This window comes from Uloborus diversus, unplaced genomic scaffold, assembly GCF_026930045.1.
Source record: "Uloborus diversus isolate 005 unplaced genomic scaffold, Udiv.v.3.1 scaffold_14, whole genome shotgun sequence".
In the NCBI taxonomy this organism is placed as follows: domain Eukaryota; kingdom Metazoa; phylum Arthropoda; class Arachnida; order Araneae; family Uloboridae; genus Uloborus; species Uloborus diversus.
Genome location: NW_026558098.1, coordinates 8,898,909 through 8,915,765, shown reverse-complemented (window position 1 = coordinate 8,915,765; position 16,857 = coordinate 8,898,909). Strand labels below are relative to the sequence as shown.

The following is a 16,857-nucleotide window of genomic DNA, read 5'->3' as shown; positions in this document are numbered from 1 at the left end:
TTAGATAAATAAAGTGCAACGAGTGGGACTTCAGAGCAGACAGCATGATTGAAATTTTTAGGGAGAGGAGGGTTTGCTAAAAATTGTCTTTGTCGTTTTTAGGGTATCTCATTTTGGGGATGCATTTGATGGGAGGGGACATCATTGTTCTTGAGGGGGAAGAGGAGCATCTCTGATTTAGGAAAGATTTTTTTGGTGAAAATGGAATTTCATAAAAAATGCGGAAAAACTGTAACGTCATTTAGTTTGTTTTATTGTAATTCAAAATATATAACTCTAGAATACAGAACGAACCAGTTTATTTTCTTAAACTAATTTGCATTTAATGATGTTTACCATTCTTGAAAATACCAAATACATGAAAAAAAGTACACTTAAAATCGGAAAGAACATACTCCTTCAAGAAGTGTTTCCAAAAAGGAAAAATAAACTGCAACTGTATTGCTTATGGTATCGCACTTTTTTATTGGCATCATGTTCGTCATGTTGATAAGAACTCGCCTTGAAATAGATGAAGTCGCCAATATGGTAACCATGGACCCAGGATCGTTCCTGCATTGACCGACGTGTTACGATGAATAGCTACCTTAACCGCCTAATTCACCATTAACCTCGGGCCACCTAAACCTCGCGGTTAAGCCCGAAACCAGTCCTTAACCCGGAGTTACCGCCGATTTCGTATTCACCGTCAACTTTAACTACGCGCTGACAGGTTTCCGAAACCTTGCGTGGTTGAAAAACCTAACCAAGCTCCGGAGCAAGGTTAAAGGCTTGGTTTGCCTTCTGAGCATGCGCATTACAAGTAAACATTAGAAGCAATGGCGGTTCGAGGTGATCTTCGCTTGAAGGTAAGATATTTTTATTTCCTGCAAATGAAAGTTTTTAGTTATGTTATTGCTGTTCTGTACTGTATATGTCAATAGTAATCGTTCATAAATTTCCATTTTGGATTTGATCGGTCGTTTTTTGCGCTTTAAAAGATGCAACTTCATCACTTTCCATTCCTATTCCGTAGTTTATTCAAAATATTTCAGCTTTACGAGTAATGATGTGTCAGTGAACAGAAAAATAGTAATTCCAGAGTTGTGGTATGGCATATAAATCTCAATATTAATAATTGCACATTTGGTGACTGAGTTGGAAAGTAGTGTGACATATAATATCTACCAAGTAATCTGTATGTACTCGATACTGCTTGGTCTATTTCTGGTATACTCGGTCAAATTTTAACTATGTTTCCTGCTTATCCCGAGCAATTTTGAAATATTTCACGGATTTTTTTTTTAATTTTCAGTTTGCAATCATTTACTACTGTTTGACTCTTAAAATATGACTGTATTGTATATGAAAATTAATAAAAACTGAACATGTAAAGCAAAGTAAAATTTTAATATGCATATGTCACTTCCACCATTCTTTTTAAACGTGGGAAAGTTAAAAAATATGGCACTCAAAAGTTTTTTTTATTATTATTACGCCACAAATATTTTATATGTGCAAATTTCTAATATTTTAAAGCTATAATAAATTCCTAAATTAGTTGAAATTTCATCTCATTTAATTCAGTTTTTTGTCTATATTTTAAACTAGTGGTACCCGCACGGCTTTGTCCGTAGTAGAAAATTAAAAGGTCATTTGGTTCCCTGTATATTTACAAATAATGGATGATGAATTTCTCGCCAGTTGGCTATGTTCATTCACTCTCCCATTCCACGTCATGACAATTTTGTAATTTATTCATCCATCTTATGATAATTTTGCTCCGGAAAATGTTCTTAAAATTGATATAGAAAAAGAACAAAATCAAATTTTTGAAAAATCGCTTCGAGGTGCATACCCCCATGCTACAAACTTACTTTGCCAAATTTCATGAAAATCGGCTTAATGGTCTAGCTGCTATGTGTGTCACAGAGATCCAGATATCCTGACAGAGAGACTTTGAGCTTTATTAGTAGTAAAAAAGATAATTGTAATTTTTTTCTTAAAATCTGTGAGGGGTGCTTAGTTAAATTTCAAATTCAAAAATATCACTATGTGTGCAAAATTGATTTTAATGTTCCAATAAGTGTAACATGCTTCACATTTATGTCAATGGTTATTATTATTTTTTTTAAGATACTCTGTATTTGACCAAGTACATACTCGCCCTGAGTGCAGCTTGGTTCCACACTAGTTGAATGTAAAGTAATTTTGAAAAAGCCCTTAATTTCTACATTGTATGAATGTCAGCGTATGCTATGCTATAATCTCTGTATGGCCCCTGCCACATCAACGCCATCCGAAGAGATGGCAATCATCTTTTGCCCTCCCCCCTCACGCAAAAAATAGTAAAGTTCTGAACATTTTTTTAAATTAATTATTGCTTACTTGAACATGTATTCTGAATTCATCAGATCATATGTGACATAAAAGACAAATATTAAATAAGGCCCGGATCTGCGTGCCTGCAGACTCGACAGGGGGGGGAGGGTATGTCCTTAAGGGGTCTGACGAACCCACAAAATTGAAAAAAAAAAGTAGCTCACTCAGACTTATTAACGTTGCAAATGCACACTGCTCGCTTCTGTGGAGGGGCCCTAGAGGTTTTGTTGCCAGGGGGTCCAAAATTTGTAGATCCAGGCCTGAATAAATCTATATCATAGCATTTCAGAAACTATTTTTAAAAAGGAATTATATTGGAGGGGGAAAAAAAACCCTTCAAGTACTATGTGGCAAAAGGTTCAATTAATGGGGCTCTCTCTTATCTTGTTACCTGGGGCAATTGCATCCATTGTCCCCTCTTCAGACAGCCCTGTTCGCAAAATCATGCCAGGAGTCTCTTCTATTTTCACCAGTAAGTATTCAAGCATAACACTGTAAACTACTTTGACTGGTGTAAAATTTGGTCTTAAAATGACTTTGCGCTCCCTCATTTAATTTTAAATTGAATTTAATTACATAAATTACTATACATTAAATAAATACCTTCGTGCATAAGAAGTAAAATAGGAAATAGCATCATCAAAAAGCAAACTGCAGATTGCTGCAGTCACGGGTTTCGGTGTTACAAGAAACGCCTTTTTCAATGCAAGGAGCTTATGGATTGAAAAAAATAAAGACATCCACTTTTGTCGGGTGTTGGTTTTGACCTTTTTATCTGTTATGTTACAAATTATTACAAGTATATGCTTGAAATCCCAAACTGATATTTCAATAAGTTCAAAATCCTTCTCGTGTATGTCAGTGAATTTTTGTTTAGCTCTATTGATAAATACTACTTAGCGGAATAGCAATGGTTGAAAGTACTCCTTTTGTTTGGCCTAAGTGCTACTCCGTATGGCACTGCCTAAAGCCCCTTCGTTAAACAGAATTGTATTTTGTGAAAAGTGGCAACGACTTTAATGTTCTTGTACATGAGGGCAAAAAACTATATTACAGATAGTGGCAGTTCTTTAAAATTTCAAAGTTTCTTGGAAGATTTTCTAATTTCAAATATATTCAAGAAGCAGCAAATAATGTTAACACAACCTATTAATGTTTTGGGTATAGTGTAGAATTTTAAATATGCTGCTATTGTTGCCAGTGTGTGTTAGAGTTGTGGTACAACTGATTCGTTTTTTTTTTTTTTTAATTCAAAAAATTATTTTTATCAGCATTTTGACTTCATTTGTTTTTCAGTTGATTCCGAATTGACTCTGGATACTGAAACTTACAACTTGCTGCAATCTATCTCAGGAATCATATAACTGGTGTCTCTGTCAAAAGGAAGTTGTAATTTATGTTAATTGGTTTTCAATTGTATTACTTTGTATTTGTTTTTAAAAGATTAAATCCTGATTATGTACTCAATTAGCTGAAATAAATTTTACTTGCCTCTGTAACTTATTTTATATTATTAGTTATTTTATACATGAAACACAAAAAAAAACTGATTGTCAGTTAAAATTATAATTACTAACTATAGATTATGCTCTGATATCATTAACTCAACAATAAGGTGTCCAAGTTTAATGGGTTCTTCATTATTTTAATGTAACTTATGTTGCTTAGCATTTGAATTGATTTAAAACAGCTTAATTAAATTAAATCATGGTTTGACTAAAGTGATTAAAATAAATCAAACAAAATTCAATTATCAATGAACTGAATAAAAAGTCATTGATGACAATCGTTTGTCAAAACATTAGATATATCTTTACTTGTTAATTGATGTTTCAATGTGTTCAAATGTGAAAGATATTGTGTAACAGATTTCAACATTTCAGAATAAATTATTTTTAAAACTGTACACTATTGCTCTTTATGCTTTATATATTCATTGAAATAGTGAATTAAATAAAAGTTTTTTCTAATTTATAAATATTGTCATGAAAGTAAACTTTCAGTATAGCATAAAAAATTTTTTGTACTTTTAATAGGGAAAGTAAGTAAAATATTTTTTTTTTAAATTCATTTGCACTTGAAAGCATGCTTCATTCTTGTTTTACATTCAGTGCAATGCCGTATAAAAAAGAAAACAGAAATAATGGTTTCCTTTTATAAAAATTAATGTAGTGAATTAGTATAAAACTTAATTCAAGTGCGACAAAAACCACAGCTGTGGAATTGGAGGGAAAATGACAGAAGAGCATTAGACTCTGACTTCTTTTCTCCGAAATCAATTCGACTCCACTAGCACTGCCAGAGTTGCAGGCTTTTGAGGGAGAACGCAACTTCAACTCTTGGAATTTTTAACCTCCAACTCCACAGCCCTGTCCAAAACTTAAAAAATCTTATTATTTTCTATTTTATTTTGATTATGTTTGAAAGTAAAGTCATTGTAAAAATTGTGAGACACGCAATTACAGTATTGTGGCATTAAATTGAGAAACATCATTTTTTTCTTTTTATCATGTGTAAGTTTATTTGAAGAAGTACTCCAAATCAGCCGAGTGCAAATTGCAGTTATTATCAAAGTAGTAGGTGTTCCTATTCACCTGGTAAGTGGCAGATCTTGAAATTCTTCCGCCCGAGAGGTAGGTATTCCGCGATGTTGGTATCTCGCTTGTTGTGGGGGTAATTTTTAACCTCATGGATATCAGCTGAGAAAGTTAGTGACAAATAGATTGCGCTTAGAAAACACTGAAATGACGTTAGAAGAAATAGGTAAAATCTGTGGAGTGAGTACAAAAAGTGTCGAGAGGATATGAAAGTAGTTTCAGACAACAGGAAATGCTCGAGTCGATTGCACTAGAAAATGCAACCAAAAGGGATAAACTTCGACTCGTGAAGACAAAATTTTATATTGAATGAGTGTTATAAATCCTTGAACAACTTTCCAGGGCCACGGTGGGAGCTGGTGTCAATATTGCACCGTACAAGAAACAGCTTCTCACGTCTCTTATAAAGAAAAAAAGGTTAAAATGAGTATTGAAATACAAAACATAGACTAAGAAGTTTTTTTTTCTGACAAAACAGATTTTGTGATTCAGGGATTTAAATCCAAGTACGTGAGAAGGAGCAAAGGAAAATCTCTTCAGCACTATACCAAATAAGCGCCCAAGTATCCGCCCAAAATCAGGGTGCTCACCCCGCGTAAAAATCACAAAGATCCCCCCTCCCAAAAACAATAGCCCCCCCACTAAAAAGAGAAATGCCCCTAAAAATTTCAATGGCGCAGTCTGCGTCATAACCCCTCCTAAGTGGGCACCTCTCCTAAAAAGATGTTTCTGGGTTTAAGAGATTACATCTCCTCTTCTCGCAGAAGGAATAACGAACAATACCAGCTACAAAGTTATACTGCCCTGAAAAATGCTTTCAATCGTCTAAACTATGGTGTAAAGGAAGTTGCTTTTTCCAAAAGGCAGCGCACAGTGCCATTTTGAAGCATATTAACAATTTGTGCTCAAAAAACAAACTTACTGTATTGGACTGTTTCGGGAATTCACAGAACTTGAATAAGAGAGGAAATTTATGGGCTGTATCAAAAAACAGCCAAGTGAGACGGCACGGATGGAGAAGCTGATTTCCGCCACTATTGGCTTATGGTTAAGATATATTGACTAAACTATACGGACTAGTCTAGTACATACCATGCCGAAACGTGTCTAGCGTGTGATATTATGTCTAGCGGGGCACACTTCAATTATTAGTTTAGAATATTCATAGAAAATGTAAGTAAAACTGAATTTTATGGAAAAAAATGCATTTCTTCATGTTGATGAGGCAGTAAAAAAGTCTTTTGTTGCACATTTATAAGCCATAAAAAGAAAACCATTGAAAATGTCCTTTATTGTTTCTTATTAAATTGATTAATAAAAAAAAATAATAATAATGTATCTATATTGAACTTGTTTTATCTGAAATTATTATTGCTAGAGATATCCTGGTATGAAAGAGGTTTAAAATAATATTTTTAATCAGATATAACAGTTCTTTTATTGGAATAAAATGGTTTGTCACTAAAAATTTAGTTTCTTTAAGAAAAGAGATAAGCAGATTAAAATTATCTATCTCCGAAGCTTTATAATAAGTTTAAATTGCATCCGTAATTGTGTATGCGTAGATTCGAAGAAATAATAGCTAAAGTAATACATTTGTTTACACTTGAATTTACACAATTGCTACTCAAATTTAACTCCGTGTTTGTACTTACGCCTCTGACTTTTTAGAAAAACTTTAAATTATATTATTTGTTTTGTTTGGTAATGAACTGTGTTCAATTATTTTTTTCAAATCAAAGAGAGCAAATGCTATCTTCGTCTCGCTTTGCTTTGCAACGCAGCACGGAATGAAACAGCAACAGCGAAAGGTCGTTCAAAATGTAAACAAAAAACGTAGAAAATCATGTGATCATTATTGACCAATAGGATGCGTAGTGTGCTGGCAAAGTTGAGAAACCACGAAGTTGGAAAACTCCGGGGCCTTTTTGGCCGGTGCGTGACCGGTGAATACCGAATATTTCACCTCGTGGTTAAAATCTCAACCCCGAGTTAACGAACCTCGTGGTTAAAGGCGTATGGTTAGGTTAACGGTGAATTAGGCGGTAAGTGTTGAAACAAGCTGAAAAAGCACTTCGGTTCCTTAAACAAATACAAAAAGTATTTTCACTTGGCTGAATCGCAAAATATTTCGTTCCAGATGACCAGAAGTAAGACAGGAAATTTCCATGAGCAAATTCATGACGTTAACATTAAATTAAATATTGAATTTGCAATTTTTTTTTATTTCTAAAAATTGAAAGCATTGTTAGAAGAGTGTCAACAACGTTTTCTCTATATGAAAACGTAGTTTTCAGAGTTGCGACAACAGCTACGCTCGGAGAGCGCAACCGGTTTCCAGGGGAAGATAGGTTTGCCGCCGAGCTGCAAGATTGGCTCCTTGTTCGCTTTCGAGTTTCCTTTAAAAAAATAGTCACAAGCGGGAAGAATGGATGAAACGGGTTATGAAGGATGTAAGCACGCTGATTCGAAAATGCATGCTGTCAAAAAATGAAACGCTCGATTTAGATTCAAACATAAAAAAAAGACAAAATGGCTCTGTGTTAGCAGAATTAAAAGCAGATTTTTTCTTAAACCTTATTCTCCTTAATACTATTAATTTTAATTTAATCAAAAGATTCCAAGACAACGAAAATTATATTAGTTTTAATTGATTCAAAATGAATGAAGGAATAAAAACTGATTAAGAAAATGAAAATAAATAAATTGGTAACAAATAACGAACTTAAAAAATTGCTTGTTTTTGCTACCTTAAATTAAGCTTTATAAAGATTTTTGAACTTAGAAATATTTCTTATATTGATATCAAAAGCATTACTTATTTATTTTATTTCTATAAAGGGGAAAAAATACAATTTTCTGATTTAAATGGAACAAAGTTTAGCATTAACTTAAAAATTCCGAAGGGAAATATATGCCTGGGATGGCCACCTGCGGGGGGGGGGGGGGTAGGGGTATGGCACCCATGTATATGCAAAGGAAAGTTTGAAAGAGTAATACTAGACATATGTAGAAAGCTTAAAACAAGGTACCCTATCCAGGCCTGGATCTATACATTTTGGGCCTCCCTGCAACAAAATCTGTATGGCCCCTCCCCAGAGGTGATCAGTGTATGTTTGTAACGTTAAATAAGTCTTAGTGCTAGGTTTTTCACAATTTTTTTTCTTCAATTTCATAGGCTGTTGGGCCCCAAGACGTGGGCCACCCCACACTGCGGAGATCCTATCTTGTTCCCCCTCTCCCCCACACTCCAAAAAAGAGATTAAGAACCTCTGAATATTTCAATGGTTTAGTGGGCACACCTAGTTAAAAGATTAATTTGTATAAAGTTGAATAATGAAATTATATTAATTAACTAGATGCAGATCGAAATATTCAGAAAGAAATTGGGAAGCTAAAGGGGGGGGGGACATGTATTTTAATACATTATATTTTTCAACATTCGTATATGCATAAGAAACAGATGTCTCCATTGTTTTATATTTATTTCTCGAAAGTACACTATCTATTACTTAAAAGTTTCAAAAACATTTCTATACCAAAACAATACTAGAATGAAAGGTAGTTAGGTAGTAGACATTTTTTTTTAATGAAACAAAATTAAAACAATTCAGAGCACCAAAAAAGGACTTGTACTTATTTTGAATTTTTATGAGAAAGCAAAAACTAAAAATTAAAAACAATTTAGCAAAAGGAAAACTCATTTATTTCATGCTAAGTCTTCAGATCAATAGCATGATCTTATTGTTGTAATCTTGTTGTTGTTGTAAACACAGATCTCTGTTGTTCAAATTATTTTTTGGTGTTATTGTATCTATAAACTTTATTTAAAACACATGATTTCCAGCATTTTCATCCGGAAAAAAATCATTTTTTTTAATGAAGCAATCAAAACCAGAGTACCAAGACAGGATTCAAAATTAAATGTTCGTGACTATTATATTTATGTGGCAAAACAGTCTTAGTGTTTTCTGAAATAAAACGTAACTTCAAAATAGTTGATGTACAAAATATGTTTATTATTACAAAATAATTAAAAATTCTTACTTCAAAGTGTTGTTTCCCTTAACAAAACATTAGTTTAATTAAAAACTTCAGTCACTAATGGGCTAATCCTCAAAAAGTGCAACTTGGCTGTCACATGCCTTTTACAGTTAAAACTAAGGAATAATTTATTATTTTTTAATTTCAGCAAAAATATATATATTCAAATCTGTCTTTTTTTTTGTAATAATTTTTGTTATTTTTTTGGGGGGGGGGGGGTTCACAGCATGTGAATTCTCACCTCCATGTATTAGAATTTAATTGATTCAAAATAAATAAAATAAATGAAGAGATAAAAAAATGAACGACAGATAATGCACATTAGAAATTGCTTGTTTTTTTTTTTTTTGGAAAGGCAAGCGTTATAAAGAGTTTTAAATCTAAAAATATTTCCTGTAACCATCTAAAAAGCAATATTACTAATAAAAATGGTTTGCTATTAAAAAAATTGCATGTTTACGTTTACCCTGTACAATTTTCTGATTTAAATGTGATTAAGTTAAACATTAAATTAAAAATTTGAAAGATAAATATGCAAAGGAAAATTTGAAAGTTCAATACTAGAAATAGGTAGATGGTCAAAACGAGGTAAACCCCCTCCCCCCCAAAAAAAGAAAGAAGGAATACCAAGAACCTCTAAATATTTTAGGGGTTCAGTAGGCACTCTTGGTTAAAATATTAATTTGAATAAAGTTGAAAAATATTACTTTAATTTGATGTAGATAGAAATATTCAGAAATAAATTGAGGAGTTGAGGGGGTGTAATTTGAAACATTACTTATTTTCAACTCATATGAATAAGAAACAAATGTATCTATTGTTATTATTTTTTTTCTGTATCACATCATGCATCTATTACTTACATTTTGAACAATATTTTCAAATCAAAACAATATTATAAAGAAAAGAAAGTAGACACTTTCTTAATGAAACAAAGAAAAAAATCATTCCCAGCACCAGTAGAGGACTTGTACTTATTTTTAATGTTCGTGGAGAAGCAATGTTTACATTTAATTTTGACAGAGATTTGAAATACAACTTAGCATGAAGAAAACTCATTCATTCCATACTAACAGTTCAGGTCATTACCACATAAAGATTACAACAAGTCTCTAATGTTCAATTTATTTTTTTATTGTTGTTACATCTGTAAACTTTATTTCAAACATAGAATTTCTAACATTTTTACACTCAAAAAAAAAGAGAAAACAAAGACATTTTTCTCAATGAGGCAATTAAAATCAAATTCAGGGTACCAAAACAGAATTTGTAACTTTTATAGATTTTGGGGCAAACTATTATTGTCAATAACTGCTTAAGTAACAAAATAAGCAAAGATTAATCTTTGTGCTTTCTGAAATGCAACGTAACTTTAAAATATTCACATGTTCAAAATGTGGTTATTATTATCAAATTTTTAAAAATTCTTTACTCCAAAGTATCATTTCTTAAAACTAATAACTATGGACAAAACACAAGCTTAATCAAAAATTTCAGTCACTTACAAGCATAAAGAAAATTAATTTTGTTATAGACTTTACTCCCATCTACTCAATTAGGGAGTTTCGATTAGACAGGGCAAAATGTACTGATGCTTGAAATTTATTTTCTTTTATACTATTTGTGAAGTGAATGTTTGTGAAAAAACCCTTGACTGAAATAAATTGAATTTTTGTTCAGATTTTTTCATATAGATTGCAATTCCATTCATTATCTTGTATCATGGATGGATGAACATGACCTATATTCCAACATCCTGAAAAATGCTTCCAGAATTTAGCCAGAAACAGAGAAGGTGCATTGACAGTCGGAAATGGACTAAGATAACAGTTGCTACCTATCCCTTCCAAAATTGGAGTTATTTGCAGTTATTCAAATCCTGTCCTGTAGTTTAAGTGGGGAGAAAAAACTGTTTTTTAAAGGGGGGGGGGGATTTCTGGATAACTACACAAAGAGAATAAGCATCAATGAACTGTTCACTTAATGCTGAAATAAACAAACCTAAATATATCTTTCATAATTTTATGTATACCTAAATTTTTTAGCCTTGCATTGAATACCGAAAAATTTATTAAAAATCTAAATTGAAAACAATATTTTTACATGACAAACAAGCATAAACCTTAAAGCATTTGTTTTACAAAACAAATTCAAAACTCTAAATTTAGAGAATTAAAACAGAATTCCAGCTATTTCTCAATTTCGGTTGCAAAATTATTGTTTGTTTTACCTCTTTACATTTCAATATTATTATACAAATGAATGATAATAAATATGATAATAAGCGTGACAAATCAGAAATACAGCACTGTTTGTATGAAGAAGAACAAAATTTCATTTAATTACACTATTTAGCAGTTAAACACAGAATTTTTGTTGGTTTGTATGTCATTGTTGAAAGTCCAAAGACCATTTCGGCAACAAATTTCCTGAAGTCATCAGCATAATAAGAAGCATAACAAACATGAATGGCATATTATGTATGGAAGTTTATTATTTTTTTAAACAACTTCATTAGTTTTGATAAAGCTGTCAAGCTAAAAACTTGGAAGATGATTTCTGGACATCCTTGTAAACTAAATATTGGAGATCATTCTATTATACAATTCTTTAAGCGAACTGTAAAATACTATCATGAGTTTTCTAGAACATCTGCATCAGGGCTATAATTCAGTTAGTAGTCGAGCTTTCTTCAAGTTGCAGAATATCTGGAAGAAACTTAAAAAACATTAAGGGCAAACAAATTTAAAAGCAGAAGTAAAATTCTTCAAATGTGCTAAATCATCAATACGGCTGAACACAATTGGCAGGAATGTTTTTTTAAACTAGCTCATAAAATTATAAATGGAAAATAAATAAACACACTTTAATTGAAATAGAGCTGTATTTCAACTACTTTGCATTAAGTGTGTTGTAAAATTTAAGTTCAAATAACAGGGTGTATTTTAAAAACACTTGAAAATGTAAAACACATATTACAGGGGAATATTTTACCTAATTCATCAGTCTCTTTTGACTAGCATAGATTGCTTTTCATTTAATTATGCACACAAAATTATGTACATATTTGTTACTGTGCATCATCTTTGCTCTTAAGAAGAGAAATCATCAGTTTCTGATGACTAAAATAAGTAATGAACGTTCGTGATTCTAAATTTTTTAGGAACCGTGAGAAAACTTGCTTGTTTTTTCTGCACCTCACTCAGGAATATCCACAACAAAATTGTAGCGGGAGGTGGGGCACGTTGGACAGTGGGGCATGTTGTACGGGTTCCAATTATTTGCATAATATTAATATTTTTTATTTTTTGACCAACAAATAGCTCCTATGGTCCTACAAACCCTATAAGGAAATCACATGGTACAGTTATATTGAACAAATTTTATTCCAGAAAGTGTTATTTCAGTAGTCCTGAGTACTTTTCAGAAAACTATGAATTAATTTTTTTAATGGTTTTAGTCAAGATTGCGGAAAAAAAAAATGAACTCCTGTCTTAAACTTTTACATGAATGCCAAGACTTAATCAAAGTGCTTACTTGTGATTGTGATTGAAAAAATGTGAGTGCATCCTACTAAAGAAATTAATTATAAACTGTTTTTGTTTGTTTTTAATATATAAATCTAAGTGAAGTAAAAATATAGAGAATGCAAAATATACTGATGCTTGAATTTAAATTCTTTAAAATAAAGCCACTTTTTTTAGTAAATTCATTTATCTATACCTGATATTTCAGCTGGCCACATGAATCAGTTTTGAAAGCCGTATGTTGGGCACCACTGTTTTAGAGCATTTGAATTCCCCTTTATTTCAATGTTCTATTTCCTGACAAAAGTATTGATTTTCTAAAGACTTCAACAAATTAAGATAAGCTCTGTTAATTTGAATATTTATTTATTTATATATTTATTTTTATGAGTGGTTGAAATGAACTCGGATGCAATTGAATTACTTTTTGAGTGGATGAGGCAAAATCATAAACATGTAATAAATGAATATAAATAATGAAAGAAAAATTACTTTTAAAGTTGATGCATTATAATAATAATATAAGAAAATAAATAACTCTGATTTAAGGAAGCAGTTACTAAACACTTTATTTTGCATTGGTTGAAAACATCGGATAAATATCAAAATATCCAATATACAGTCGACTCCCGCTACAAAGTGATCCGACTTACGCGAAATGGCTATAACGCGATTTTTTCAACAGTAAAGAATTTTTGAGCTAGCGCGAATTCCTCGCCTGCAACATGAAAATTTTCGGAAAGGAACCGCGGTGAGTAAGTTGTTTTTCGTGAACGGACCTTCATCCCTTTAGAATCACTGAGAACAGAAGTACCCACACTGTACTAGTCTTTTATCGCTTATATAAATAACTACTTCTCATTTTCCATTATATTTTTTTCATTCTAAATGCGAAAGTTAACAAAATATAACGACACCTAGGAGCGCTGCTTTATCTAAAGTTGGTAAAGATAGAAAGAAAAAGAGAAAGTTTCTGACAATTAAAGAAAAGGTAAAGCTTCTTGAAAAGCTGAAGCTGAACCAAAAAATGCTTCGAAGTGTCGCACAATAATTAGGTATGACGGTATGAGTGAATCTTCCACACGTACAATTAAAAGTCAAGAAAAGGAAATCCATAAAAGTTCACCGAGTAATATTATCCAAGCAAAATGCAAAAATTATGAAAATGGAAGCTATTTTTTATTGTAAATTAAAGAAACCAGGAAGAGGGGTAATGCCATAGATGGAAACTTTATAAAAGAACCAATGAAGCAACTGTATTTAAAAATATATTAGAATAACTGCAGCATAAATCATCATTTTCACTTTTTTTAAGTTACAAATATCATTACTGAATCAACTGTACAGTACAACTATAGGGCATTTGTTGTCCTTACTACATGCCGTACGTACAGTACTGGTTTATTTTATTTCTTTCTTTCCCATTGATCATTGTTTTTGTGCATCATAGCAGAATTTTATGTTGAATAAAACGGCATTTTTTTAAAATACAAATAAAAATTCAGTTCTTTATGTAAGAAACAGTAAGGTATGGTTAAGAAAAGGTTTTTAACTGTTTAAGGTTGTGTTTACACATGTCTAAAATGATTGATTATGTTTATAAAAGTTTTTACATACCTTTTTCGACAACGCGAAATGTCTTGGAACGCATCCCTCGCGTAATTCGGGACTCGACTGTATATCAAAATATCGGATATTTTCGAACCCTGATCTTAACAGATAATCGCAAAACCCCACGATGACAGCCTTTATTTTTGTTGCGCGCCAAAGTAAGTTTCTAAATTTAAAAACTCTTACCATCTATTTAACTTCTTCAACGCTTCCAAAAGTCGCGGGGCAATGAAATCATTTGTACTGAAGTCTTCAGATATTCCTTCGTGTAGAAATTGTGACACAAACACTTGAACTTTTTAACTTAGAAAAATTTAATTACAGCACAATAAACTACAATGTTAGTTGCAAATAAAAGCTTGTTAATTAATAAACACAACATAATGAAGATATCGGCAACGAACTCTCTCGAAAATAAAATCTCAAGAATTTTGAATATTACATACTGCTATAAGAACTGCTACGAGGTGCGCGAGTCCGGCTAATTTATTTAAACTTAACTCAGTTCAGTTCAGTTCTTGGGCGTTTTCCACACTCCCCACCTTGAGTTCAGGGCTCGGGATTCCGGAACTCAACTTCAATGCTGTCAGGCTAGGTGATGAACTGGTGGTGGTGGTGCAACACAAATCCTCAAGAACAGTCACAGGAGGGGGTTTTAACTTTTGAAGCTCACAAGATGACACCGCTCCCAACTCCAGAGAACACAACTTTTTAACAGGACGAATGAACACACCCGTTTTTGTCTTGACTTTAGCAACTCGCACACATCCATCCTTACTTGTGAACACTTCTAGAACTCTTCCGAGTGGCCAGTCAATTCTTTTACAGTTATCTGTCCACACGATAACTAAGTCACCAACTTTTAGAACTGGAGAATTATTTCTATTAGTCACAGGTTGTCGCAACTGTCCGAGATATTCCACTCGAAATCTCGAACGGAGATCTTTTCGTATTTTCTGTGTATACGCGTGACGTTTATTTAATTTCTGATGATCCAGCACATCTAAGTCTGGAACACCGATTTCTCTAATCTCTTGCAAAAACATAGAAGGTGTAATCGGGGTAAGATCTTGAACGTCATCACTAACGTAAGTCAACGGTCGCGAATTTATGATACTCTCACAGTCGCAGAGGACTGTTAACATCTCTTCATAATCCAACGATGTTTGACCCAAAACTTTTCTTAAAATTCTCTTCAAAACTCCTACTAACCTTTCCCAAAATCCTCCCCACCAGGGAGCAGAAGGGGGGATAAAAATCCAAGCAATAGAAGAAGCAGTAGTTTCATCTTGAATCTTTTTCCAATCAATCTTGCTTAATTGGTTTTTTGCGCCAACGAAGTTCTTTCCGTTATCGGAATAGATAATTGACGGTCTGCCTCTTCTCGCGATGAATCTCCTCAACCCCAAAAGAAAGTTATCTGTAGACACTGAAGTCAACATCTCAACATGAACAGTTCTAAAAACAGCACAGGTGAAAATCAAAATCCAAACTTTTGAGTTATCTTTGAGGATCAAGGGTCCTGCTAGATCTATTCCTAGAATTTCGAAAACTGATGCATCTTTTACACGATTTTCCGGTAAAACACTTTCCTGAACTTCGGGCGGTTTAGAGTTGAATCTTCGACACACAATACAGGACTTGATTGCCTTCTTAATGGTTTTCCGGCTCTTCAAAATCCAGTACTTTTCTCGAAGCGCTGACATAAGCAGTTGTACGCCACAATGTCCTAACTCTTTATGTTTCCACCGAATGAGACTAAGGACAACCGGGTGTTCGGAGGGAAGTACAACTGGAAGCCGAAAATGCATGTCATCATCTCTAAAAAATATCTTCCTTTTCACTCGAATCAAGGCATCGTCGCCTACGATTGTATTGATCGATCTTAATCTTGCGTCAGGATTTCTTCCAAAAGCTTCTGATTGAATTTGCTTTAAAATTACTTGTTCAGCCTTTTGAAGCTCTTTACTGTCAAGAACACCAAATCGTCTATCTTTTTTGGATTTTTTACAATTTTCTACAAATCTGTAAATCCACGCGGTGATTCGTAGTAGTTTAACGTAAGAAGAATATCTGTAGTAGTATTTTCCCTTATCTTCGGAGTTAGTAGCTGTGATTATAACTTTCTTCTTTTCTGCGTTCACTACTTCCATGTCAGGCAGAAATTCGTCTTTCGGCCAATATTCGGCAGATCTCTTCAACCAGTCCGGTCCGCACAACCATTCCGTACGCAATAGCTTTCCTAAGGTACATCCTCGGGACGGAATGTCAGCTACGTTCATTACTCCTGGTACGAATCTCCACTGTTCAATTTTTGTCAGTCTTCTGATTTCTTGAACACGATTTTCTACGAATGTTGCCCACGGGCCTTCCTTTTTTATCCAAAATAGCACATCCATAGAATCTGACCAAAAGACAGTTTTTACGGCTTCGAGACGTAGGTCGCATATGATGGTGTTTGCTAATCTAGCTCCAATCGAACAAGCTAAAAGTTCAAGACGAGGAATCGTAATCTTTTTTAAAGGAGCAACTCTAGCTCTAGCGGCAATCAAATGACAAGTTACTGGGGATCCAACCTGTTCCACTCTAAAATATATGCACGTAGCATAAGATGTCTTGCAAGCATCACAAAAAATATGTAAAGTTATGTCTTTAAGAGTAAATGGCAATTTGGATAAACGTCGGGATATTTTTAGACTGTACAATTTTGCAATCTC

At 33.0% G+C, this 16,857-nt stretch overlaps 1 protein-coding gene and 1 long non-coding RNA gene across 2 annotated transcripts; one reads left to right on the top strand and one right to left on the bottom strand.

The window, feature by feature from the left end:
• Nucleotides 1–709: 709 nt before the first annotated feature.
• On the top strand, nucleotides 710–3,860 carry LOC129232937 (uncharacterized). Its single transcript, XR_008581400.1, has 2 exons — nucleotides 710–848; nucleotides 3,658–3,860. It is a non-coding gene; the product is annotated as an uncharacterized LOC129232937 (long non-coding RNA).
• A 10,786-nt stretch (nucleotides 3,861–14,646) lies between these two features.
• On the bottom strand, nucleotides 14,647–15,285 carry LOC129232922 (uncharacterized). The gene has a single exon (XM_054867025.1). It carries the CDS (start codon nucleotides 15,283–15,285, stop codon nucleotides 14,647–14,649), a length of 639 nt encoding a protein of 212 aa, XP_054723000.1.
• Between the last annotated feature and the right edge of the window lie 1,572 nt (nucleotides 15,286–16,857).

What these genes read in the sequence shown, in the direction of transcription:
- LOC129232922 (XM_054867025.1), bottom strand. Translation starts at nt 15,285, where the DNA reads ATGTTAACAGTCCTCTGCGACTGTGAGAGTATCATAAATTCGCGACCG.